This window comes from Diuraphis noxia, unplaced genomic scaffold (assembly GCF_037042655.1).
Source record: "Diuraphis noxia isolate RWA-SAM2 unplaced genomic scaffold, SU_Dnox_SAM2 contig0001, whole genome shotgun sequence".
Taxonomy (NCBI): Eukaryota; Metazoa; Arthropoda; class Insecta; order Hemiptera; family Aphididae; genus Diuraphis; species Diuraphis noxia.
The window spans coordinates 33,926,279-33,953,995 of NW_028301711.1; the positions used below are offsets into that span (position 1 = coordinate 33,926,279).

At 32.4% G+C, this 27,717-nt stretch overlaps 5 protein-coding genes across 5 annotated transcripts; 2 read left to right on the plus strand and 3 right to left on the minus strand.

The window, feature by feature from the left end:
- The first annotated feature begins 478 nt into the window (after positions 1–478).
- Positions 479–3,438, plus strand: LOC149060586 (uncharacterized). Its single transcript, XM_089216393.1, has 2 exons — positions 479–2,057; positions 2,115–3,438. Exons 1-2 carry the CDS (start codon positions 1,967–1,969, stop codon positions 2,822–2,824), a joined length of 801 nt encoding a protein of 266 aa, XP_089072519.1. The 5' UTR covers positions 479–1,966; the 3' UTR covers positions 2,825–3,438.
- A 575-nt stretch (positions 3,439–4,013) lies between these two features.
- LOC149060587 (uncharacterized) lies at positions 4,014–5,285 on the plus strand. The gene has a single exon (XM_089229705.1). It carries the CDS (start codon positions 4,014–4,016, stop codon positions 5,283–5,285), a length of 1,272 nt encoding a protein of 423 aa, XP_089085831.1.
- Positions 5,286–5,397: 112 nt separating this feature from the next.
- Positions 5,398–6,358, minus strand: LOC149060588 (uncharacterized). The gene is made up of 2 exons (XM_089216394.1): positions 5,590–6,358; positions 5,398–5,527 (listed from the first exon to the last, which is right to left on the minus strand). Exons 1-2 carry the CDS (start codon positions 6,193–6,195, stop codon positions 5,444–5,446), a joined length of 690 nt encoding a protein of 229 aa, XP_089072520.1. The 5' UTR covers positions 6,196–6,358; the 3' UTR covers positions 5,398–5,443.
- A 21-nt stretch (positions 6,359–6,379) lies between these two features.
- Positions 6,380–7,788, minus strand: LOC149060589 (uncharacterized). Its single transcript, XM_089216392.1, has 4 exons — positions 6,908–7,788; positions 6,740–6,838; positions 6,590–6,679; positions 6,380–6,535 (listed from the first exon to the last, which is right to left on the minus strand). The coding sequence occupies exons 1-4, from the start codon at positions 7,601–7,603 to the stop codon at positions 6,464–6,466; spliced, it is 957 nt and encodes a 318-aa protein (XP_089072518.1). The 5' UTR covers positions 7,604–7,788; the 3' UTR covers positions 6,380–6,463.
- An 11,534-nt stretch (positions 7,789–19,322) lies between these two features.
- On the minus strand, positions 19,323–23,701 carry LOC107173183 (uncharacterized). The gene is made up of 6 exons (XM_015523610.2): positions 23,368–23,701; positions 21,084–21,342; positions 20,602–20,666; positions 19,998–20,238; positions 19,695–19,915; positions 19,323–19,597 (listed from the first exon to the last, which is right to left on the minus strand). Exons 1-6 carry the CDS (start codon positions 23,617–23,619, stop codon positions 19,442–19,444), a joined length of 1,194 nt encoding a protein of 397 aa, XP_015379096.2. The 5' UTR covers positions 23,620–23,701; the 3' UTR covers positions 19,323–19,441.
- Positions 23,702–27,717: the final 4,016 nt, after the last annotated feature.

The window sequence follows — 27,717 nt, forward strand, 5'->3', positions numbered from 1 at the left end:
TTCGCATTGTTGTAATTATTGATTAGGTCAGGTAAAATTGATATCCATTCTTGTGAACCCAGAGCAGTAAATTCTCTATACATGTTTGTTTTTAAAGTTCGATTAAACCTTTCCACAAAACAGGCTTTTGTCGTGGAATATGTGCTATACTTTTTTATATTATGCTTAGTCATTAACATGTCAAACTTTGAATTATAAAATTCTTTGCCATTATCTACCTGCAACAGTTTGGGCGACCTATCTACAAGTATTGTAGACATGGATTTGGTCACTTCACACCCTGTTTTTGTTTTCAATGGTACGGCCCAGGCGAATTTCGTAAAACAATCAATCACACAGAGAATATAATTATATCCTTTGTTTTTCTTTGAAAGTGGAATCATCTCGACCAAGTCAGCCTGCCACAAATCGTTTTTTCCATACACATTTACTCTTCGCCTCGTATAATTTTTCCTAGCCGGTCTGTGAAGTTCGATAGCTATGTTGCGTTTATACATTTGGTATTTTCCTTGTTATACCAGATTCGTACAGTTCTTCAAAAATAGATAATATTTCGTTTGAAACCCCAGTGTTTCCAGCAGATTGAGAGGCTAAAAGAAGTCGCAACCTATCAACCAGCTCATTTGGGTCATTCCAATATACTAAATCATGTGTTTGTAATTTCACTCCCATTCCCGATGGAAATAGCTTGCGAATAATTTGTGTATATTTTGTACCACCTTTCTTAATTTTTGCACCGTCCTGTGTCAAATGTGCTGAAGTTTGTATTAGTATTTCTTTATATGTATTTAAATCATTATCAGTATATTGCATTGGATATCTGAAACATAATAACTCAACAAGTCCAGGCGTTAGCTGATAAGACGTATCTTTGATAATTATTGCGTTGTTTTTGAATTTTACTTCTTCTTGACCTAACTTGCTTTTTCCATTAGAATATTTTTTTGGACCATATATTTTATCTTTTTCCTCTTCTTCTAATGTACGAAAAATTTCAGACTGGCTATCGGATGCTATATATGGGGTACCTTCAGCTATAATTTCATTATTACCGGCTTCGGAATTTTGTAATTTGTTCAACGGTTCGATTATTGGTTTAAATGTTTGCGTTACATAAGATTGAATATCAGCTTCACCTCTTTTCAATGCTTCAAATTTACGTTTAATGTTTTTCTTGGCAATAACTAATTCGTTCAACACTGCACTTCTGTCTTCCATGGTTGAGAATGAACTACATTGTTTTATACAACGACAAATGTGTCGAAACCGTGTCGATACCGTCCGTTGTCACGTTCACAGTCTTTACTTATCACGACGAAATTAAATCTCCCCCTACTCCAACACAAAGTACAAAACTCTTTAAATTCAGAATAGTTCATATCACCCGAACAGTGTTCCATATAAACGTGTTTTAAATTAGTCTCGTCTTGCTTGAATAATATAATCATGTTGCTATTATCTCGAATAAGTTGTTTGGGTATGCGAGCGAATGATTGTGCTAGATAGAACACGTCGATATTGTTGTGTCTACAACGCGTGTAGTAAGAACGTACGATATTTTGATTTTCACATAAAATATCGTCAAATATAAAAACAGAATCTGGTAATGCTTTTTCTGGTGGGATAACCTCGTCGTTTTCGTGAAAAGTGAATAACTGAACGCCCTCTACATCTTTTAAAATTTCACAAAGCATTTTATATTTAGGTTGATCGAGTGTTTTCGAATATATATAAACGTTGTGAAAACGTATACCATTGATGTTAGTCAATAAAGCATAAATCAAATTTGTCTTGCCGCATCCGGAAGGCCCGACAACTAAAGCACGACAAGTATTCGGTAAAAGCTTCCCATGCCTCGATTGGAGACTCGTAGGCGGGTCGACATTTTCCACTGTGAGTTTTATTTCTTGATCTACAAACTTCATTATAAATACTTGGGTAATCTCTGTAATCTAATCATTACACGATGTCACCCGTTCGAAGAAACAACAAGAATAAAGGCGGAGGTATCGTGAACACTCTTATAAACAAATTACCATTTGAACTTCATTTACCGGGTAATTATAAACCATACAACACACATAACATTCAATATAATCGACTCATAATTTTAGGTTATCAGTACTGCGGCCCAGGTACAAAATTGAAAAAACGATTAGATCGCGGCGATAAAGGTATCAACCCCCTAGACTCGTTGTGTAAAGAACACGATATCGCTTATGATCACAGCAACTCTTTGACTGATCGTCAAAAAGCAGATTATATATTAGAAAACCAGGCTTGGAATAGATTCAAGTCAAAAGACTCTAATTTAAAAGAAAAGGCAGCAGCGTGGTTGGTCACTACTGGCATGAAGGCAAAACGAAAAATGGGTGCTGGATGTGGATTCAACGCAGCAGTCAAGGCAGCTAAAAATGTATTAAAAAAAAATATGAAAGAAAAAAACATGATGAAATTAACAAAAAAATGTTTTGTGGCAGCTAAAAAAATATTTCTTAAAAACAGCAAGAAAGCTCGGGTACCTCGTGTTATACCTTTACCGAAAACTGGAGGAATGTTACCACTGATACCAATTTTTGCCGGTTTATCCGCACTCGGAGCGCTGACGGGGGGTATTGCTAACGTCGTAAAGACCGTTAGCGAATTCAATAGAAATGAACCTACACATTTGGGCAGAGGTTTATACCTCGCCCCTAATAAAGGTGGCTCGTATAAGATCGAGAAAGGTAAAGGACTATATCTCTCTTCACAAGGAGGTAGTTCGTATAAAAGAAAGGGAGTTCATAAATCTGTGAAGAAAACCGTAAAAAGGAAAAAAAACTAATTACTACGTTACCCAAAAGAGCTTTGTACGATTATGAAATTATAAAACACGCGCACATAATGAAAATACCTCATTTCATCGGAGTGTTTTCCAGAGATAGGTTACCTAAACGTCCTAAGCATAAAGAATCGGCTGTTATCAATTTGGACGTTGAAAAAAGTACCGGAACTCATTGGGTAGCGTATAAGAAAATCGGAAAACAAGTAGAATATTACGACAGTTTTGGAAATCTACCACCACCACTGGAACTACAATCGTACCTCAGCGGATGTAAAATACAATATAATTACACTAGGCATCAACGTTATAACACATATAATTGTGGTCATTTGTGTTTGAAATTTTTATCATGTACACGATAACATTAAACGGTAATTCCAGCGAAATGTCTTGTGATATTTTCCCGCCGTTAGAAGTACAAAATACCTCTCAGCTGTGCCTTTTAAGCCTGCAAACACATAATTCTATACCAAACGTAGAACCGGATTGCAATACAATAGGTTTTCACGATTCACTCGGAAAATGTGTGACTGTGACTATACCTACGGGATCGTACGAAATAATTAACTTGGAGTCGATGATTCAAAAACTATTACCGAATCATGTTACTTTGTTTCAACTCAAAGCCGATGGTAGCACATTGAAATGCTCGATGACTTGTAGTCATGATGTTGATTTCACTATTGAACATAATATATCGAAAATATTAGGGTTTGAGAATAAAGTTTATTCCGCCAAGACACTACACGAATCTGAACGGATAGTCAACATAATGAAAGTTAACTGTATAAAAATAGATTGCAATCTAATTTCTGGTTCATTCAGTAATGGTATACCGAGCCAGACTATACACGAGTTTTTCCCTTCTTCGCCGCCTGGACATAAAATCATAGAAGTCCCAAAACATCTAGTTTTCTACCGGCTTAATTCTTCGTCTATAAGTAAAGTGAATATAGTACTAAGAGATCAAGATAATAATTTGATCAATTTAAGAGGGGAGCCAATCACAGTTCGTATACAAATTAAACATTAAAATGGCTATTAAGTTCAACAGCTATATAAAAAGAAATGCTATCAAGAGTCGCTACAGTTCTACTAACAAGATTAATACGTCGAGACGTACGCCGATTGTAAAGAAACTAACAAAGAACAATCTATCATTTCTACGGTCTTTAAAAGTTCTATAATCATGGATGACATGTATTTGGACGTGGCCGGCGGATATGAAGATGAATGCAAAATAACTCAAATGCAGTACCACTCTTTCCTCCCCTATTCTTCAACAGCTTTATCCAATAACGACGAAATTAGAATATCCATTCAAAATATGGACGCTTACACTCTCCCCTGCGAGAGCTATCTCTATATTGAAGGTAAATTAAATATACCAGCAGATATTGCATCATATTCGAACGAAATTAATGCGAACGAAATTAATTTTACAAATAATGGTTTGGCGTTTTTGTTTTCTGAAATCCGGTATGAAATTAACGGTGTTGAAATACAAAAATTAAAATCTCCTGGAATATCATCGAGTCTTAAAGGGTTTTGCTCACACACACCGAATGAATTGAACAATCTAAAAAATGCTGCTTGGGACGTAGAAATGAATGTCAGTGAAAATAAAAATTTCACGTTAAATAACAAATTTGCTGGTTGTATCCCGCTCAAACACTTGTTAGGATTTTGTGAAGATTATAAAAAAATACTACTCAACTGCAACCAACAAATCATTTTAAACAGATCGTCTACGGACTCTGATGCGTTGTACGTTTCCGAGACCACTGCGAATGACAATAAAGAAAAACTCAAAAAAGTAGTGATTGAGCTGAGTAAAATTATTTGGAAGATGCCGGTTATCAGGGTGAGTGACAAAGAAAAAATAAAACTATTAAAAGTATTAGACTCTCGTAAACAACTCTCGTGTGCGTTCAGAAATTGGGACTTGTGCGAATATCCGGTTCTCCCTCAGAACACTTCTCATTCGTGGACGGTTAAATCGAGCAGTTTGCTCGAGAAACCCAGATTTGCATTAATTGGCTTTCAAACAGATCGAAAAAATAATTTATTTAATCCGTCTGGACGATTCGATCACTGTTACCTGAAAAACCTTAAAATACATCTAAATTCTGAAGTGTATCCATACGAAGATTTCCGTTCAGATTTCACAAACAACGTTACGGCCATTTTATATAAAGCATATACAGATTTCCAAAAATCATACTACGATAGAGAATATAGTGAGCCTCTACTGTCAAAAACCATTTTTGAACAATACGTACCAATCATAGTCGTAGATTTATCACGACAAAACGACAACGTAAAATCGTCGACTGTTGATTTACGCATCGAGTTCGAAACAGGCAAAGCCATTCCAGCGAAGACTGCAGCTTATTGTCTCATTTTACACGATCAAATTATAACTTATAACCCTTTTAATGGTGATGTAAGGAAATTGTAAATAGTTTGTAAATAAAAATACTTTTTTTTAAACATCAAGTTGTTTTTTATTATCATCGACCAAAGCCACAATAAAAATGTGAGTTTAAAATATTACATTTTTTTTTTTTTTTTTTTTTATTTATGTACCAAAGTCACAATAAAATATTACATAATTAATTATTTTCCAAAACTCAATCTACGGCTTGCTATTTCCCTTTCACGTGCTACGAATGCTCTTGTCTTAGGTCTGCTGACTTCAGGCTAAAAAAAAAAAAATGTTTTTGTTTAGTATAAAATAATATGCAAAAATATGTTTGTATTACCTCAATTTTTGCCGAATAAGATAACCAGCCTCTTGCTAATTGTTTGAGTGCTTTGATTTTCAAATCTGCTATTAAGCAAGTACCTGCGACTGGAATACATTCTTTCAGTTTCCTAACTTCGATGCGGTTCAAATAATCTTCAACATCGGTTATGGCTGTATCTTTAGATAACGGCATTTCCTTTCCGAGAAACATTGAAATCTTACATGCCTGATCCAATGCAGTGGGCCGTGTGTACATTGTTTTCATCTGGATAACTTCTTCAATGGCACCACTTAACTGTAAGATCCTTGCAACATTCCCTTTTGTCAACTGCACATTCTGGTCTTGAAGCAAACATTTGATTGACAGTATGTTGTTGCCGTTGCATTCTTCGATTGACATCAATTTAAACTCCTCTAACAGTAAATGTGATGGTAGTGAAAAATTGATGTCTTTAAGTAATACATTAAGCGATTCATATAAGTCCACACTCATTTTTACACATTGCATGTTACTTGTAATACATACAACACAATTTAACAAAAAATCCGGATCTAGACCTATATTTATAAAAATATTATCGTCCACGAAAAAAGTCGAACAGTCGATAAGTTGACTAGCCATTATGATGGATCAAACGCACAAATTGTCACTTCTTGAAGAGCGGGTTACGACTGACTTGTCCTATGCTCGTGTCACACGTTTTATGCAGTGCTGCCGTGTGGAGCGGGGATTAATCCCTACTCTATCCTTTATGGTGGGGATATGTATAACGAAATGAATAACACACATGTTATGATATAAAGAATATTTATTATCATCATTAATAAGATATTATTAAATAAAAAATTAATTTCGTATTCCTCTGAGTTGATTGAGACTTGTCGTCTGTTTAGTCAAACAAAGATGGTGGGGATGGTGAAAATCTGTTAAAGTAAGTCGGCCCATCGTTCTCGTCAACAGCCTGTAATAAAAATTTATCAATATCCGTTTATCAAGTAAATAATGTGTGTATTACCATAGGTTTGATTTTCCGAATTGGTGCCCTCGTTGGTAAACTCGAACGTGTTGAAAAGTATTCTCGAAACCCCCTGTCCTCGTCAGCACCCTAAAAATAAAATAACGGTTAACTCGAGAAAAATATTTTTTTTTTTAATTTTTAAATTACCCGTGACTGTGATAAATCGTTTTCGTCATGTATAATCGACGGTGACAAAATTGAGTATCTTGGTGGCGATATGTCAACGTTAAAAGCTTCCGTTTTATTCTGTAATAAAAATAAGTAATCATGATACGAAAATTTTAACTATCGAAATATTTAAATAAATTTTCATACATTTATAGAGTTATTCAGCTTTTCCATCCATTTGATTGCCAGCTGTTCAGTTGCGAGTAATTTTATCTGATGTATGAAACTCTGTTTGTTTTTCGGTATATGGCTTGTGATTAATTCGGCATGAATTCCTTTTGTTATTGAAACTACTTCTTCAAGTTTCGCTGATTTATCAACATTAAAATCGGTTTTAAGGTAGTCGGTTATTTGATCGATTTGATTTAAAATAATAGGTCGTGTGATGGCGATTTTCATTGTTATGGTTTCAAGAATTGTGCTCTCTAAATCTTGAATTGTCATAAGATCTCTTCGATTTAATATAGTTCTACATCCGTCTATTTTTTTAGACTCCATGACCAAAACATGCTCTCCCTTATATACCATACTCGTGAGCAATACAAATTCATCTTCCAAAAAAATAATTTTTTTATAACGAACAGTAGTATCCAGAATGTAAGATAAAACATGGCCCATCACTGAGTAAATACGCCTCAAGAAGTCTGGAGAAATATTTACATAGCGCGACGGTGTAATTATTTGCACGACGATATTGAACTCATCTTTTGAATCGAAACCAACGTTTAAAAATTTACGGTTTTCAAAATCGATTGTAAAATTAGTGCAATCGATAAGTTCAGTCGGAGATGTAGGCGCAACATATTTGTACATCCGATTCATTTCACTGATTGATCCACCCATAATAACACTGTTATAAAACTCGCGACTTGACACTGTTAAAACAAAACTAAGACTGAATGTTCATACACTGAATTATTAACTAATTGTTTCGAGTATGGTGAGGATAATAACTTATAGTGGGGAAACGGTTCTGTAGTGGGAGACTATATCAAGTATACCTAATATGAGTGTTTTATATATGTATACCGTGGGTTAGGTCACGTCCGACGGCGGCACCTATGGCGGGGCAGGGAGCGGTGGGATGTGGTGGCGGTGGGATGTGGTGGCGGTGTGATGTGGTGGCGGGGCGGGGAGCGGTGTACCGACGGCGGCACCTATGGCTTGTCAAATGTCAAGGTGCGGTGGGATGTGGTGGCGGTGGGATGTGGTGGCGGTGGCGGTGGCGGTGGCGGTGGCGGTGGCGGTGGGATGTGGTGGCGGTGGCGGTGGCGGTGGCGGTGGCGGTGGCGGTGGCGGTGGCTGTGGTGGTGGTGGCGGTGGCGGTGGTTCCAGTAGTGGCTTTTTTACCCTACTTCATAAAAATCTTCTTTGATATCATCTCCCTTGTCTTCAGTTGATGCGTAACAATTTATTATTACAAGATCAAATATGCATCCAGTTATCCGTATGTAGCACATACGCTCATTTATCGCCTGGAAATCTTTAACATATGGTAATATATTCCCACTTATTACAAATCCCACTCCGTTTTCGAATTTTCCATCCCTATTTCCGCTATAAAAAACAGTTTTGTCATCCTTTTTGAGACTTCTTTCTCCAGCCCACCTCATTTCTTGTAGGGCTAATAAAGAGATGTTATAATTTTTAATGGCGTTCAGCATACACTAATTCCCCAGTTTTATTAAGCGTTCTAACGTTCCAAGTTTGATGCTCGTTTCCGTTTCCAATCGTTGTCCAGTTTTGTTCCAATTCCAAGGCTTGTTTTGTGGTATCTTAACGTTGTTTTGTTTTATAATGTAGGGTTGTTAGCCCTACGATCAACCCCCAACCTGGAGGACCAGACTACCCCAACCAATGAAGGTCAGGGTAGGGCTATTGCGATGTACCTAAGTACATTGGGCGAAGGGCGTGCCTCATTCCCTACTACAAAGAATAACATCATTATAAAATATATCGTTAGGTAACAAATAGTAAATTCCCGCATCAAAAGAAAATGTGAAAACGACTTATTTACGAGACCAAATAAAATAATTCAACAAGAATTACGTAGCACTGAAAATGATTTACATATCGTTCATTCCGATACTAAGTTATGGAGGAAAAGTAGGTACGATTTCCATAAAAAAAATTGCCAACAATTCCAAAATCACTGGAAGAATCCAAATTTTAATTATTTAACTTACGTGATACTCTTAAAACTAATACACAGGAAAATTTTGCTATATGGAATATTTAAAAGCAATGGGATCACAATTTTGTGCCATAAAATTGTAATTTGTAATTCTATTGGGTTCTTTTATACAGATTTGGACATATTATACATAATTTTAAAATTTATATGTATATTAGTAGTGCACACTAATGTGGCCATATAATATCATATAATATTATAAAATATTAAAAAAAAAGTCAAGTGCTGTCAGAAACGTAGTTTCTTTGGCAGTCTTATAGGTTAAAGATTAATTTCAGTCGAACTGTTCGAAATGAAGTCCGGCATTGCACACTCGGGAGATTGCTTGTATGGTGTAACAAATAAATTTTGAATACTGCGCTGTGATCTAAACAAAAAAATTATAAATTTCATTGTTATCAGTTTATTTCTAATAATATATAATCTGAAGACAAATTTTTCAAAATAATTAAATACATAAAGCACCGTATTATTGTTAATTGAAAATTCTCCAGAAACTTTAAATTATCAGTCGTGATGATTTCTTCTCGTGGCTTATCCGATATATTGTCCAATTTCTGTTTTTTTAGATCTGAAGTAAAACAAAAAAAAAAAATAACTAAAAAAATTATAAAAAAATTTCTTACACATTTTCAGTTTGTAACAAAACTCCAGTTTAAAACTTTCCTCAAACTGAGAACATAAAAATTTGTGGCGATACTCTTTCATATAGTGTATATACACTCCTCTCCTGTGATTTGTTTGTGCTTTTTTCACGTTGCCGATGTTCTTTTGACGCTGTACATTTTTTTTAAGATTTTATTTTTTTCCCTATTCCTCTTCTTCTTTTTTTTTTTTTTTTTTGACTAAAATGGATTTTAAAAGTATTAATTTCATATTCATATGTATTGCAATGTACATAAATGTTCAATTTTAAATCAACATATATAAACAGTGAGCTAAATGCACACCTTGGGTTATTTATTTGTTTTTGTGTTTTTAGTCGTTGACGGTACTCTTTTTGATATTGAGCCGGTGTTTTTAAAGTTATTTTGTTCCACTAAAATATGACGAATTAAAGAAGATTAAATTTAACGATAGTTTTAAATCAATTATACACATACAGCAGTAAATAGTTGTTGCACTTTGTCAACCTATCACCTAAATTTCTATACCTACGTGCTCATAGATGGTTGTACACAATCTTCAGTCACCAATTTCGTTGGATCGATTTCCATTATAATATGTATTTTTTGATCTCTCACCGTCGTTACACTCTGCAGTTTTTGTAGTACTCGTACGATGGAATAATATAATAATATAAATAAGTACACCGAATGAGAAATACAACTACACTACGGCCGACTGCATTCGTTTATCGTCGACACCATCGTTGCATGATATGTTGTCTCTAAACGATCGCGAAAACTTAACACACACTGAGAAAAATTGTCCAACACAACACGCACCACGGAGGAAAGGTCAATAACACCGGAGCCCGATGAGATGAAACAAAACAACGCGAAAAAATATCACAACTGAAAAATCCGGATTCGTCAACACAGTCATGAAAGTTATAAACGGTTTCATTTGTAATACTTTAATAATTTATTATAACAATAATATTATCTAGGATTTCCAGCTACCTGCAACCTGACATTTTTTCTATTGTGTGTGTTTTATCAGCGACGATGTGGTGATATATAATAACAATTTACTCAACATAGTCGGCCATAGAGTGAGAGGGACAGAAGTATATAGAAAGCGGTAAAGAGTAAGAGAGATAGCGACTAACGCTTTTATTTTCGTTACACACGGTTTTTCTGGGCTAGGGTCCCTCGGGCGATTCTAAACTCTACCGATTTACAGGTAGTCGATTTTAGGGTTGGAATTATAGCATGTAAATTTCACCGATACGTTTTGACCTGAAAGCACGTAAATTCCATATTAGATATTCAACTATTATTATATTATTTATTTTAATATTGTGTAAAAAAAGATATAAGTATCTGAATATAATATATATAAATAATAAATCTGTACATAAATTATGTAGGTACGTATTACTTACGTAATGTTAATAATTATATATTTTTCTATTAATTCTATTTGATTTTTTTTTTTTAAATTATTGTATTTAAATACAATAGATATATTATAATAATTAGGGCCCGGATTTAAATGTACTCAAAACCATACAAATATGCTCTAAAAATTACCTTAAAAATGCCATTTATATTTATTTTTTAAACAATTTGTTATTTTAATTAGGAATTTATTATTAAAATATATTTATTACTTATTGAAAAAAAAAATTGGAAAACTTGACTTGATGCTGCTATGAAAAAACATAACGGTGGAGTTTACATTTTATTTTCAGGTAAAATAAACGTACTGGCGGAATTTACATAAAGAAAGGTCTAAAAAGGTCGCAATCAGTGGAGTTTACATGCACCCGGTCCCTCCGTTCACATTGTGCCATAAGAAACAACGTCTCAAAATAAATGTAATTCGTACTTTTTCGTAATTGTATTGAGTTATTTTGGACATATTGTAAAAAAAAATGTTTAAGAAACAATTTTTAACCAAGCCAACAATTTATTTTTGTTGTCAGTTATAAGCCTGTAAAATTGGGAAGGACAATTTTTAAACCTGTCGAACTTAGATAACTTCAACTTTGAGTTAACCTCTTCGACTGTATTTAAAAAAAATGTATTGGGCAAAGATATATATTTCACGGAGCGCAATCGTGTTGCGTTTTTTGTAGGTAAAAGGGTAAAACAGAAACAATCGTGCTAATTTGCTGGGCGCAATTGTGTTACGTTTTTTGCATATAAAAAGGTAAGACGGGCGCAATCGAGTTACAGCCCCTGAACGAAATCATGGAAACCGGTCATCCTATTCTAGACCACGTGATTAGATGTCAACAACTGAACCCAATACGTTTGGTACTGGTTCTTTGTGATTGTATGAAAGTCGGTAATTTTAATCCGGCAACACCGGGTTGTACGTCAAATATGTAATTTTACAGTTGTTTATACATGTTGACCAACTCGTATATGGCCACCTGGAACTGCATGTCCAGCGCTTACCAACACATGAATTCGTGTTTGTTGACCTGCTGGTCGGCACCAGTTTGAGGTACCCAAATACTACTTGATTTGAGTACGTCACCTTCACTAATTTGAACTCCTCAGCGTGTTTGATGACCGTGAACGATGAACCTGCCATCATCTACGTCTGTTATAAGAGGATAAAGAGTTTCGCTGGTGTCGTTGGTGCTTAACAGCATCATAGGCACACATAGGGGGGTGCTTGGGGGTGCTTAGCACTCCCAGGTTTAAAATTAGCACCGCATAAACTATTTAAAATGTTTATTACATAGTCATATCTTTTGAAATATTATTATATAAATCTGTTTATGTATATCAAGATATTTTGAAAATATCTTTTTTTTTATTTTATAATAAGACATTATTCCTAGCCTATAAGGCTATCTACATCTATGGATAAATAATATAATTTTTTTTGACTAATTTTAACATGATATAAGTATTTACAATTACAATTAAGAGCGATAATTACAGTAGTGACTAGTTATTTAATAGCATTATCGAATAAGATCGTGCGGGCGACCGCGTTTTAGTCGTCTTTGAGGCGGTGGACGTATGTATAAGTTGAAGTGTATTGAGCTAGTTGATTTTTGGAGTGAACTATGGAAATTCTCTGCTAGAGCTTTTATATGATCTTGAATTTTTATGATTCGGATTTTGAAAATATCAACAGTTAGTTTATCAGCAGAAATGATGGTTTTAATGAATAGTCTACCAGCCAGCTTTATATATGAAGGCATGAAAAATTGATGTTATAAAAGTTCGTTTCCAAATGTCTGTAAGCTTTTGGGAATAACAATTCCAATTTCTTCGTCAACATGTGAACGCTCCTTCTCAGCTATACGTAGATTGAAAAACTGGTTACGCACCAATATGGGCCAAGAAAGATAGAAAGATTTACCAAGCTATCTACGCTTAGCATTGAGAGTGATCTTACCAATAAAATAGAGGGGGAAATTATATTGCAAACATTTGCAATATCAAACAGAAAATTAAATCTTGTCTAACATTAATAATTAATGATTACATGTTATTATAACTTGTAATATAATTACAAAATATTTATTTTTATTTTTAATAAAATTTATAATTATTGCAATGCAATTATTATAGTATTAGGGCGGTGTAGTGGGGGGGCTTCGCTCCCCACGGGTCTGTGTACTATAAATCATTTCAGCACCCCCTAAATTCACACCCTATGTGCGCCTATGAACAGCATCATATTGTAACAGTCTGGTTTTTGTTTCCCGTCACGATTACAACAATCTGAAGATCAACACGACGTTTATAATGTTATATTTTAATCAGCGAGGATCTCATCGTTTTGTTTAAGTATATTGCAATTAGATGTATTCATTTTCAACAATCTGGTCATTAAGCGTTTTGTTTCGTCATTGAGATCACTTTTTTCCAACGATAGTAATATTATTATTGTTACATTTCAAACCGATACATAGGTAGTGTTTGAAGTATGAAAAATATTTCACTAAGTTGTGAAATATTGGATATTTATTAATCATTTCACTATTTGGCTCTACTGCATTATCAATTTTATCTTCCCGTCAATTTAGGAGATAACTAGATTACAGTAATTATAATTTATATTATTTCAAGTTCATTAGCAAAAAAACTATGATCTTTATAATATATATATATACCTAAGTACTGGTTTCCTATACAAATAAATGTCATAAAGATTCATGATCAAGAAAACTCTGATCTGATTTTTAACATATAAGTATATAACTATATAACTAACCACGTCCATGATACATATACAGTATACGATACCTACCTATTCCTTATTTATTTTACATTTTTACATCAAATAATAGGTACAGAAAAAAAATACAACATATTATTATACATTGAAACTGCGAAAAAAATGTGTGTCAATGACTAATGAGGTATTTAATTTATTTAGATTAATTATTTAATATTTTACAAGACAAAAATACAAAAATAATGATAATTGAAATATTTCATTTTTTTAAATTTCATGAAATTTTCAAACACTATACATATTCACTGATTATCAAGATTAATTATAAGATAATATACCTAATTTTATAACTTTGATTCAAACACCAACCACATGGTATTGTGTAGTATTGTATAAAGATGGACTAAGATACAAAATGTGTCACCAAATATAACCATCGGTAGCTCTGAAAACATTAAGTGCGTTGTGTCCTAACTGCGTACTTAATTAGATTTTGTGTAGCATTAAAATATTTTAAAATGCCTATTAAAGTTATTATAAAGTTACATCAAACACTTCAATTAGTTGTTCTTATTATCGGAGGTGGTTTAAATACGAATTGTTTTTAAATTTTTTCAGTTTCATACATATATTGAGTTAATCGATAATGCTAACCAATATATTGAGTAAACTCTACATAATCTACTTACGCATTGTACTGGAGACGATTTACAAGATTAAGGTTAATACTAACTAAAGAAAGACCTCAAAGACTTGATAATTTAGGTATACTCTGAATATAACGCGATTTTACTTCTTTTTTAAACTTTAAGGATATAATAAATTAATTTAAAATGTACATACATATTAATTAATAGTTACAATAAATCTGTAGAGATAGAAAGTGTATAACATCATAATTTAGGATCCAGGATTATTTTATGATCTAGGGGGAAGATTTTAAGTCAACAAATTTAAAGGTTTCATGTGGTTAAGTGAAGTAAATCGTAATTATTAACTTGTCTTATACAACTCCTGTGATGTGATGTGGGATATGAGAGAGAGAACTGTTGAAAAGCGGCCATTTCTTTTTTTGTCCAAAGCCTAAAAATTTCTCAAAATCTCAATACAATAGTTAATGGTATTGTTCGCGCCAAACAAGTTATATCACTGTTGTCTAATTGTCGCGTGGCGGCACCTTTCCTAATCTCGTCTCCCGTTTCCCCTTCACACCACTCAGTCCTTTTTGTTTAAATTATTTAATTATTATTATAATGTTGATTTATATCTATAGTCTCTTTGTATTTTCTACCGAACAATTATTGGTGGGTCTTTGCCGCATATGTTCATTATCATTTTCATATTATCTCTTATTAATCATTATTTTTTTTATTATTGTTTTTGCGGCCAACGCCCTTATTATTATTATTATGTATTATTGGCGTCGCCGTGTCTATGTGTTCGTTGCTATTCCGCTACTGTAGCGTTGTTTTTATTGTCGTTTAGAGTTATGTTGAGCTCTTTTTTATTGTAAGTCGCATTGAGCGCAATCATCACATCAATTATTATTGTTACATTGTTATATTTATTATTTTCATTCGTTGTCAATACGACACGAAATTCATTATACTTGTCTCGCCATTCAGGCGTAAAATCATGGGTGTTTTTTTTTTGCTATTTTATTCATCACCCGATTTGTCGTATGTGAATGTCACTACGTCGACTCCTACTGAAGGTTAGTACGTAATCCTATACATCGCATACTCGTCGATTACGACATCTTCGTCTGGTCATCGTGCTGTTTCACCGTTGCGTAAGACCGCCAGCACTCGCCGTGGTGTGTGGGAGGCCGCCCAGGTTGACAAGATCCTCAGCTTCCTCGAGTTCAGCAACGCGTGGGCCACCTTCGTCTGAGCGTCGTGCTGTTCACACCCGCGTAAGACCGCCAGCACTCGCCGTGGTGTTTGGGAGGCCGCCCAGGCCGTCCAGACCACCGTCACTGCACTCCAATCACCTCAAGACCTCATTATTTTAAGTTTTAGTTTAAGTCTTGTCCCTAGTTGTTGTGAGCTCTGTGATCATTGCACCATACCGAACCGATCACAGAGACCCCCTCCCCATAATTAACCTGTACTATCCTCTTTCCCAAAATAGCACTCTCCCATTCCTTGGTGTCGTCACGTACATATAGTTGCCTATCCAGCAAGTATCAGGGGTAATTAGACAGACAATCAGCGATAGGATATTTATTTAACCAAGAGACGGTAGCTTTTAGTTCGAGTATCACAACACATTAGTCCCGTACTCCCTAATATTGGGCGCGTACAGGTATATTTATACATATAATACTCTAGACAAAAAGCAATCGTAATATAATTGCAACAAACTTTAGTAAAAATTGTAAGCTATACAACATTATATAGTCTAAAATCATAGAAAAGCTAATATCAAAAACATTGTTCAGTTATCCTGCGCGCCTCCAAAATCGCATGTTATAGTGGTCAGTCTATATTAAAATAGTATGCAATGAAATTCAGATAACCGGATGATCGTATGAACGTAATATTATAACCCCAGCCTAACCATAACTATAAGTAGCTAATAAGTGAGATCATCAAATAAGACTTCAACGTTCAACAAATTTGTTTTTTCAAACAAAATGCAATATCCATTTCAAAACTACTAACTAGCTCCCAAATTTAAATGATTTGAAATATACCGAAAGTGTGCATAAAATGTAATGTAAATGTGTTAAATATGTAAAATTTCTTAAAAAATACTCTTTTAAAAATGAATTTGTCATCTTAAAGGTTTAAACTCGTAAATATGTCCTAAAAAATTCTCAAAACTTTACCCTGGGTTTCCTTAAAAAAGGAAGATAATTTGTGAATCGTTCTTTTTAAAAACTAGTTTATCTTATTTCGTTTTAGTTCAATAATATGTGTACCTTTACATTATACTAGTTGACAGTTGTAAGACCCGATATTGTTCGGAAAAAAATTACCAACTATAAAATACAGCGCTAATTGGTGTATCTCGGTTTTAGTGTACCTCAGTCAATGTAATTGAAATAATTCGAATAAATGTTACCTAATTCTCATAAATAATATTATGAGACCTTCACATATTATGTCTTTATTAAGGGGCAATATTTAGGCAAATGTTTCATGGCGCCGTTCATAGATTATGTTCGTCGTCAATGATGATTTAATTCTAATCAGTGTTTCTTAATCCATGTTCCACGGAACCCTAGGGTTCTTCGAAGATCACTTACGGGTTCCACGAAAGTTTAAAATCGCAAGAGAGAGAGACCGCCAGCGGGCGGTACTCTAAAGATAATTTTCAAAGAGGTTCCGCATGAAAAAATATTATTATTTGGTGTTCCGTGATATCAAAAAGGTTGAGAAATACTTGTTTAGAATGTGTGTGATTGTATATGTATCTTAGGGAAGTTTGATTTGTTTGATTTTTTTTTTTTTTGCTAGAAAAAGGATAAATTTCTGCAAGGTGCATTAGAATTTGATTTTTAATTTGATTGCTTATAACAAATAATAATAATAACAACAAAAGCTTGTGAAAATTGGCTCTATTCAAAACTGTTTAATATGGTTCAGAAATAAAATTTTGAATATCCAAGTCCAATGTGCCCTGTAAAAGTGTTTCTCTTTCAAAAAAAAAAATAATAATAATAATAGCGTGAGTTTAAAACACGCGTTTGAGCAAAAAAATAGGCAACGTTTAGGTTAGTAAACATAAAATCTTCATAAATATAAAAGTAGTATGCAACGAAAGCCGACAAAACACCAACGTGCACAATTCAGTGTTCACAGTCACAGTACACTCTGACGAATGACCGGCGCAACTTGTGCGGATGTTGATCATTAAACACGTTAACTGTAGTATTTTTAATATTAAAATAATCTATGTAAAATATTTCTATATTAATTGGTAGATTACCATTTCAACCAGCCTTTATTTAGGACAACGACAGAGTGCGTAAATGATTTTATAATTTATGAATGACGTAATATGAACATTTCTCGTAAACAATACAATATTAAAGGTATATTTTAAACAAAAAAACGAATTCCAGTTCAGTTACTAAAATTAAAAATAAAATCTTGGCTTCTTAAACAACAATATTTTCAATTTTATATGTAATAATAAATTTAAGATATAATAGATTACTCGAAGGAGTATTTGGTACAATATTGTGAAAAAATATCGCTTAATTATTTAAAAGATCTCCTAAATTCCTAAAAGCTGTTATCTTTAAATACAATACGCTCTCTATCCCTCCCTCTATCACCAGAAAAATAAATGGAAATTCGGGTGACTTGATGACACCCAGGAAAAAAAATAGAAATTGGAACATATAAAAAATAACGGAACATAAGGATTTAGGTTTTTTTTATTCCTTGAAATTGGTAAAAAATGACCAAAAACTAATAATGCCTTAAAAATGTTTTATTCCATCTTGGAAAACATCGTGGTAAGCATTCTAGAAAAAATTAATAAATGCATCAAAATTTAAAACCATATTATACTAAAAACCATCTACATCAACTGTCATTTCTCCAAGCACTTATCACTTTAATTGCATTAAAAAAATATTATTTGCAATACCTAATGGAAATCTCAAAAGTAAACGCATATAAATTTAACTTATAAACTAATTGTTAAGGGTAGATAGAGTAGTTGTATATAAACAGAACAAAAAACTAAATTCTTCTGAAATTATTTTTATTTCAGAAGTAATAAAAATACTATAATTAGTACCATACCATCCCATAACCTGATTTTTCCATAACTAATGTATATTAAATAATATTTTAATGATGACCCAAAGATTTAAAATTAATTTAATGATTGCATTATCAATATATTATGTTGATATTTTTAATCGAATATTAAAATGCTGCAATAGGTCAAATGTATGTATTTCATATGAGTTTGTGTATAAAATAAAAATAATAATAAAAAGTATTACACTATATACCAGAAACTCAAAGTAACTAGCGGGCCACTTTTAAGTACTTTAAAATCTAGCGGGCCGCAATGCATAGGAGAAGGCAAAAAAAAAAAAGGTCCTTTAAATTTATTAACGGCAGTACGGATATGACTAAACCAAAAATGAAATAAATACTATGTTAGCTACGCCATTATAAATATATATTTAGACATTTAATAATTTAGTTTCGGTTTAAAACTAGATAAGAATTTATATCCACATTTTATCGAAAAATATAATAAAATAAAATACAGATAAGTGCTAAAATTATATAAAGTAATTTGAAAATGTAGCGCGGGCCAGATAAAAAGGTACGCGGGCCGACAGTTGCCTATCCCTGCTATATACCAATATACCATCGGGTGACATTTTTCTCCGGGCAAGTCACGGTGTCCGGAGAACAAGTTCCGCCATCCCCCACTCCGGGGCATGGCAGAAACCTACGGGTGCCCCAATAGAAATTCTGCCAAATAGGCGTCCGAAATAGGCCTTCGTGCCTACTCCCGGACATAGCGCAATATGAAAAAAAAAACTATATAATAATATTATTATAATACGTTAAATCTTTATACATTATATATTTATATAATTAGATTTTGCTAGTGTATAAAATAAAAATATTATATTATGAGAATTTAGCAGCAATAGATGGCCAATTAATAACTGTATAATTGTTGATAATTCATGAATGCAATTCGAGCTCTTTAAGCTTGCAGGCGATTACATCACCATCCTTTTGGTCTGACTTTTGTTTCTTATGTTTTAATTTCACAATGATACATGTCATGTTATCGACTCCTTTTGAACGGCGTTCAGCTGAGAAACATTTATTGAGTAACTGAAACGAACGGTAGATTGTAAAATTAATAGCCTATTCTGTATCACTAAACGCGATACAATGAAATTGTACAAATAAAATATATTTTTTTGCTCACTTTTTCACAAACTGACGATAACTTTATGCCGGATTCATGGATATGATTTGATATCAAATCTACAGTAGACTGGCTACTTAATGAATCCCATATGCCATCACATCCCAATACAATAAAATCGCCGTCTTCTGCGTTTAACACTCTGGCCTGTACGTCGGGTAGAGCGATAATAACTTGTTCTGTTTCCAAAAGAAAAGTATTCTGTTTGTACATGTGATCACCTATATTATTCATAGCGATTGATTACGTATAATAAAAATATATTATCGAGTTGCAAGTAAAACGTGCGAATAAAACGTTTACCGAAAGCTCGGGATAAATTAAGATCGCGATTGATTCGTCCGTCGAACGTAACTCTTGCTCCAGCTGCATGAATTCTTAATAACTCTGATTTGTCCCTAGGCTTATGGTCTTTTGACATATCAACGGCTTTGGTGCCGTGAACAGCAACGACACACCTGGAGTCTCCTATGTTAGCCACATACAGCTTTTTCTTGTCTACTAATAACGCTACGACTGCTGTGCAACCACTATAAAAGCCATACTGTAAATATAAAAACAATCTTTATAAATAAAAAAATTTAGATAAGATCTTAAATTTTAATGCAAACATTATAATCTCAAGTAAATTATTTAATTTACGCCAATGTTTAACATATTATGTTAAAATAAAATAATCTATATTTAATCGTTTTTTTCTGCAGTTATTAAAAATGTTATATTTATTGTTGAAATAATAATCAGATCCAAATCATGTATTCATGTCTAAAATACATTTTTAAAAATTAATTATTCGGTATCATGCCAAATAAAAATTGTTTATAATTTCATGAAATATCTTAGATATTTACTGTATCGTTATATAAAATACAAATTACTTATTAATATTCACAATCATACTTGTTACCATTTTGTATATGTCGCTATCATCTTTGACGTCATTGTTGTCAATTTTTTCGTCTGCATTGGCGTCTAAATAAACAAGAAAATTGTAATAGTTTAAATATAGGTTTATATAGATTAATCAGAAAGCAGTATGTGTATGAACCAATTTTAAAATAATAATCATTATGGTAAATGTTATTGAGAAGATAGTCAATATAATTTAAGAAAATTTGAGATTACGCAAATTTGTATAAAACACTATAAACCTAATACAATAAATAAATTTATAACCACCCATATATTTATGTTATTGTTTTCCGAAAACAAAAAGATTTAAAATGTTCATGTATAGTTTCTCTGATTTAATATTGTCTATAGAAATGATATAAAAGTGACTTAATTTGGTTGATTCTTCTTCTGTTAATATCGCAAACGAAACGGCATTACCATTTCCGGCCAAGGCAACATTCAACCGCATTACCATTATATATTTTTTAAACTTACCACCTGCATTAACTGGATCGTCTTGTTCCGCAAGAATTTTCATTCTATCTAAAGCAGTTTTGGAGCGCAAGTATAGATCGAAATCCAGGTACGCGTTTTTCAGAGCATTTTCATAATCACCGACATTAAATGATTGGTTTTTTATCATACCAGGCAAAACTTCAACCGCCAACCGAGCAACTTCAGCACCGCCGTGTCCATCAAATACACCAAAAAGCGACATGTTCTCGTCAAAGTCTAGCAGACTGAAGTGAGCATCCTTAAACAATAATAATAAAATAATAATAACCATATGATGTATTGAAATAATAGATATGTAATTAGAAGACATCTTTCTTACATTCGTTATCAATAGTAAATAGTAAATTAAATTATATGGTTATTATATATATATATATATATATATTATATATATCCACGTATCGTTTAAAGGCCTAGACAGGGATTCCCAAACTGTGGGTCATGATAATATTTTTAGTGGATCGCGTTTCGTTTTTAAATAATACATTTTTTAGACATGTGTTTCTATTATTTTTCGTTGATGTTTAAATTTAATCATTTCATAAATTGTTATCTGCGTTAATGACAATTTAAAATTTACTGTAACTGTGTCGATCAGACGCAATCAGATCATTGTTATTGAAAAAATGGCAATTTATTTTATTTGAAACAAACTGGTACCTGCATGAAGTTCAAATCAATTGAATATTTCAGTAACATATGGTAGGTACGTCGAATACGATACACGTACTATCTTACTTTTTTTCAAATTACTAATAAATTATAAACTCGTTTGTTTTTTTTTTGTGCTTTTGTGTTATTACTATGAACAAATGGTCAAACAAAAAAATCAATGACTTAAAATTCTGCTGAACCTGAAGAAATAGAATATATCTGTATTAACGGTTAAACAAACTTAATTGATGATGAGCTTACTTAAAAAAAAATAAACAAAAAAGGTCATTGATATTATTTTGAGCTGCCAAAATGAAAATCATTTCCAAAATGGGTCGTACAATAACATGTTAAGAAACCTCTGGACTACAACCTTAAGTTTGTTGGGTTCCGATTATGGTTTCGGCTACTGATTTTGGAAAATATAAAATAATCGTCAAGGTTAGGGTTCGGGTAAAAAACAATGCAATGGATCGGTTTCAACTTATTATGTAGATAAAAACAAAATTAATAACAAATGATACCCGGATATGATTAAAAATATAAGTTTAGGTTATTTGAAAATATTTTTTTAGTTTCCGGTTTCTAATATGATTTGGAAATTCTTGTTATAGTTCTATAAACATACATTACACATTAAATTTTTTTAAATTTAGGTTCGTTGTTCACTGTTAGAAAAACATATGATGTTGGACCTCATATTAGTTATTAACAGATTAACTGTCTTAGTAAAACAATTTTCAAATTAGATAAAAAACAACATATTTTCGAACAAATTATTTTTTTTTCTCTATAATACAATTTTAATCAATTATTGGAAGTAAAAGTGAAAGTTTTGAAAATAGTAAGAAAGTTGATAGAATCTAAATATTCTATTACCTGGGAGTATTCAATGAATTTGATAATTTTAGAATAAAAAAAACCTCTAAGAGATTCCAGAGTCTTATATTAACTGTAAATTGTATATTGCTGCGTATTGATGAATCAACATTAAACAACGATCATACTGTGTTGTCAGGAAATAAGATTGAATAATAATAAAAGTAGATTATGGTAGACACTTGAATTTAAATAACGATATATTCAAATATATTTAAATAAGACAAAAGTTCAAATGTTACAAATATTTAAAACAGAAAACACACGAAAATACAATAATAATGTATAATAATAGAAAAACTTCTTCATAGCAGACACCATCGTCTATAAGAAATTAAAATATGGCCTCCATTAAATGGTGTCCACTATTAGGTGAAGTAAACAAAAAATCCGACGGATATTAATGCTTGGGAGCTTTAAAGTGTTCGCTATTAAAGAGGTGTAAAAAAATTACGACCGAAAAAAATGTTGAAATGTGCAATAATAACTGGTATAATAAAATAGACTAACATTACGTTATATAGTTTTGTTAGTGTTCAATATAATAAGTACATTATTATTTACTATTATAATATAGTGGAATTTCGGGGGGGGGGGGGACTAATAAGACGTTTCAAAAATCCTTCTTACCTTCTATCCCCCCTTACTCTATTTTTGCTTATATTTAACTTATATATAATAATTAATTATTACATCAATTGTGTTGTATTCTTATATTATATAACATTACTTCTTGTCTGACACGCCAACCCTGCATTGAGCTGACCCCACACACCAACGTGTCGTCTTCCATGTCTTCTGAGACCTTCTCCGTTATCGGATTGTCGAGGTAAGTACTCATGATCATCAAAAATATGGATACGAACGACGCTGTTGTATTGTATAACAATAATAACAACGATAGCAATAGTATGTGGGTGAGAGGAGTACAATCTATACGAACGTTAGTCACCCTGTATCGAATGACAACAACTGAAATCATAATGATGACGGTCGGAAGGTGTGGCAGCTGAATTTTTACCCGGCATCTAGATGGGTCAGACTGCCAGAGGGGATATTACAATGGTGTAGTCGACCCAGGTAAGTACAACAGTTAACATAAGGTTAGATATACCTATAATAATATTTTGGGAACATCGATAATTCACGTTTTTTTTTTTTATCGATATGGCACCTACCTAACACGAAAATATCGAAAGTAAACATTGGAATAGAACTAACGATTTTATGTCCTCTGTTAATTTAATATGATGACGATATGAGATCATAATCGATTTTTTTTTTAAAACCAACCTCGAATATTATTATAATTAATGAAACGCCTATTTCGTTAAGTTATGCAAAACGGCCGAGTCATATAGCGTAGGATTTTTTTTTTTCGAAAGATACGATTTATACATTTCAACCGTAAGCTGAACTATACAATAACAGTGTACACATATTATTTATGATTTAAATCTAAGCCCCTTGTATATTATAGATGCACACGGACGTCAAAATAGTTTTAATGCAAGAAAAAAACCGGTTCCTTCTTAGACTGCGGGAATCCGGAATCTCCGACTGCAGCTGCAGGAGATAAGAACTGGTTGCTATGCATGTGTATAATATTATTATGTTCGAATTTAATAAAAAATATTATGGTCTTTTGTAATCGTGTATAATAAAATATCCTTGTCACATCTACACTTGTATCTACATCGTACCTGTATAGTGTATACATGTTCGCATGGATGCAGCTAATACTACTTTCACTACATCTGGCAACTTAATTTGAATTCTGTGAGTGGGCTTATGAATGTTTATTTAGGCGACTTATATGGAGTAATACTCTACATACTATGTATCTCTGAATAATTTAATATTATTGAATTAAAAATAAAATAAAAATAATATGTATTTTCAATGTTGATGGTTGATCAAATGAAAAATTAATAAAATTATTCATCAATGTAAGGAGTTTAAGATAAGTCTGGGTTTTATACTGTTAGACGTATTCACATTCGTTTGACGTATACATACAGACACAACCAATCCCAATGTAAAATACTCATTAAATATCCATAGGCTATAATCAGTTGCATTAGAATTACAAGGCTACAAAGTACTACTATAGTGACCCTATTTGAGGTATCCAGTGGTCACCAAATTCTGAGTCCTATTCAGAAGCAGCGGTGCTTGAAGTCCAGGACCTTTTAGGTACTAATGATGGTTTTTTATTTTGACTATATCTTATATTGATCGTTTTACAATTATTGAAATGTATTAATAAAATACTCGCTAAAATATATATAAATAACTGATGTGTATCAAAAGTAAATGTTGGACTCATACTATTAGTTGTTACCCAAAAATAATAATGAAAAGGTTAATCTGAATTGCAGACCAAATTATATAGTAGAAATATTACCATCAGGTTTTCATATACAATTGTTTCTCGAGATATTTTGTTCAGTCTGTTAACTGTTATTAACTAAATGATTTATGCTCTTCAAATACCAACCGACAGATGTACTTATCAGTAATGTTGTTATAAAACTTGCATCGCAGTTTTTGACTGTACGTACCTATTTAACAAACACTTAGTTACGCATTTTAATAAAAAAGTATTTAAAATCCTTTAAAACAATTAACTCATTATCTACATTATACGGACTACATTATTTTCATATTTAATTTTTAACTTGAAATGTTACGAAAGAATCATAATATACTACTACACATCTGATATACCAATTATCTGTATACAAATTGAGTTGGCTTCCATTTAATAATTATAATTTTTATATAAATATTGATGCCACTGAACGTTCGTGTAATTCAGTGTTATAGCAATTTTGTAAAAATAAGGCGCATGCTGCAAAATTTGGCAACGTCGCATAAAAAAAGCAGGTGAAAACGATTGAAATCACATAAGTGCGGAGAGATGTATATTATGTTCGTAAGCGTGTATCATTGAAATATGTATGGCTATTACCTATACTCGGGCTATACTAGTAGGCTCAAATTACCGGGTCGTATAAACAGTCACTAAACATTTAAGAGGGTGCAACACCCGTATTTGTTGTCTCAGTCTTACAAACGCGTAACATAGCAAATTTTGTATTTACGCTCAGCAGTTCACATTTTACTCCGTTAGCTTAGAAATTAGAGTGAATAGACCTATTATGACTTTATGGTAAAAAATTATCTGTGTTTTGTTGGAAGTATTTTACGATAATTCAGTTTTTAAATGAGTTATATGCGTATAATAAATTAAAAATGCTCATAACTCACTTAAAACTGAATTATCGTAAACATACTTCCAACAAACACATATAATTTTCTTACCACCAAGTTTCATAATAGGCATATTCATTCTAATTTTTAAGGTATTGGAGTAAAACGTGAGCTGTATAGCGTGAATTTGCTATGTTACGCATTTGTGAGACTGAGATAACAAACACGGGTGTGGCGCCCTCTTAATGAATCTTTCGTAAATGGTGGTCTTTTCAGCATAATTTAGTAGCCCATTTTTTAGGGCGTAACATGTTTCCGCCAAAAGCAGACCTTTCCCTTTTCCACTAATATCCGTTACCACCAAATGAGATCTACCAATAATTAAACCACGGTTAATTTACCAAAATAATTTGTATACTATGCTTATATTAAAATATTTGATACAGTAATAAGTTTATTAAAAATACTAATGCTAGATTGAAAAAATGATATATTAGTGTATTTAGTTATGTATATATTGTATCTACTTATATATATATAATTGGTTGATATTTTTTTTTCAATCGTAAAATATAGTAGTATACAATTATTTTTGTAAAAACGTGGTAAATAATTTTATTTGGTGGAAACGAGTATTGGTGGAAAAGAGAAAGGTACACTTTTGGTGGAAACGGGCATCACCCATTTTTTAGTGGCATGATTTGTCCGATAAATTTTATTAGTAATGTTCTAATTAACCCCCCCTCCCTAAGAAAGTAGGTATTCCTCTACTACACAGGCATATGACACTCGCATTACAACGCCATTAATACACTTGAATTTTTTATATCCTGATAGAATCTATATATTTTTATAAAATTCAAATTAATTTCAAACGGATGAGGTATTATATTTTTACAATGCGATTCAATCAATCAATAAATCGCCTGAATACTAATATCGTTTATTTGTTTCGTTAACATAAATTATAATATAAAATTTGAAATGAAATACCTACGCAACGTTGCTTAAAAAATCGATGAATAGAATATTAGTTCGTATATCGTATAATAATATAATCATATTTCATCCGACATCGAATGCTAAACGTGCTAATCGTACTAAACCTGAGAAGTGATAAATACTTTCTTGGCGGATGTAAACTATACAACAGTATCTTTTACCACTACCATTTTATCGAACTATTAAATAAAAAAATTATTTATGCAACCTGGGTTTTTATTATTATGTCTATGTTTTTAAAATTTAAGTGGAAATGTAGGACTACTCCATTGCAATGTACCTGGGGCTCCACATTCCTAAATATGGCACCTTAATATATGTTAATAATATATTGATATAATTGATTCATAGATAGACTATTGCATTAAGGAAGTACGTTAGCTGTTTTATGTAGGTACTGCCAAGGACGGTTAAAAACATGTGGTACTTATATCAGACAAAAATCTTTTGAACACCTATGTCCATATAATATTATTATATCGATATAACCATAGCTTATTAGCAATTATCCAATTGGATACGCCTCTAACAATGAATTCCGAGAAGCGCGTCGTCTTTTTTTGTGTCAGTGAGATGGTGTGAGGGAGTGGGAGGTGAGAGCTGTATCGGCGCGGCGTGCACCTGTTCAGGCATCGTCTTTACACGTCGTATCTCCTACTCCTCTCCTCCTCCTTCCCATCTGAGAACTACATAAAATGAACAGATGTTGAATATACCTTTATTTTAAACTACAATTTAACATGGCACTCGTATGAGGTTTCAGGCCTAATATTACATTTTTATGATTATATTTTATTATGAAGGAGGTACCTACGATCGACTAAGAATGTAATCCTTGTCATCATATTATTACACTCGTTAT

Excerpts from the sequence above, each read along its gene's own strand:
- LOC149060586 (XM_089216393.1), top strand. The coding sequence starts at position 1,967 with ATGTCACCCGTTCGAAGAAACAACAAGAATAAAGGCGGAGGTATCGTG. Across the intron at positions 2,058-2,114 it reads ATTTGAACTTCATTTACCGG|GTTATCAGTACTGCGGCCCA; the intron begins GTAATTATAAAC and ends TCATAATTTTAG.
- LOC149060587 (XM_089229705.1), top strand. The coding sequence starts at position 4,014 with ATGGATGACATGTATTTGGACGTGGCCGGCGGATATGAAGATGAATGC.
- LOC149060588 (XM_089216394.1), bottom strand. The coding sequence starts at position 6,195 with ATGGCTAGTCAACTTATCGACTGTTCGACTTTTTTCGTGGACGATAAT. Across the intron at positions 5,528-5,589 it reads CTTATTCGGCAAAAATTGAG|CCTGAAGTCAGCAGACCTAA; the intron begins GTAATACAAACA and ends TTTTTTTTTTAG.
- LOC149060589 (XM_089216392.1), bottom strand. The coding sequence starts at position 7,603 with ATGGGTGGATCAATCAGTGAAATGAATCGGATGTACAAATATGTTGCG. Across the intron at positions 6,839-6,907 it reads AGCTGAATAACTCTATAAAT|AATAAAACGGAAGCTTTTAA; the intron begins GTATGAAAATTT and ends TTTTTATTACAG. Across the intron at positions 6,536-6,589 it reads TTCGGAAAATCAAACCTATG|GCTGTTGACGAGAACGATGG; the intron begins GTAATACACACA and ends TTTTTATTACAG.
- LOC107173183 (XM_015523610.2), bottom strand. The coding sequence starts at position 23,619 with ATGATTTCAGTTGTTGTCATTCGATACAGGGTGACTAACGTTCGTATA. Across the intron at positions 21,343-23,367 it reads GTTGGCGTGTCAGACAAGAA|GATGCTCACTTCAGTCTGCT; the intron begins GTAATGTTATAT and ends TTATTGTTTAAG. Across the intron at positions 20,239-20,601 it reads ATAGCGACATATACAAAATG|TATGGCTTTTATAGTGGTTG; the intron begins GTAACAAGTATG and ends TTATATTTACAG.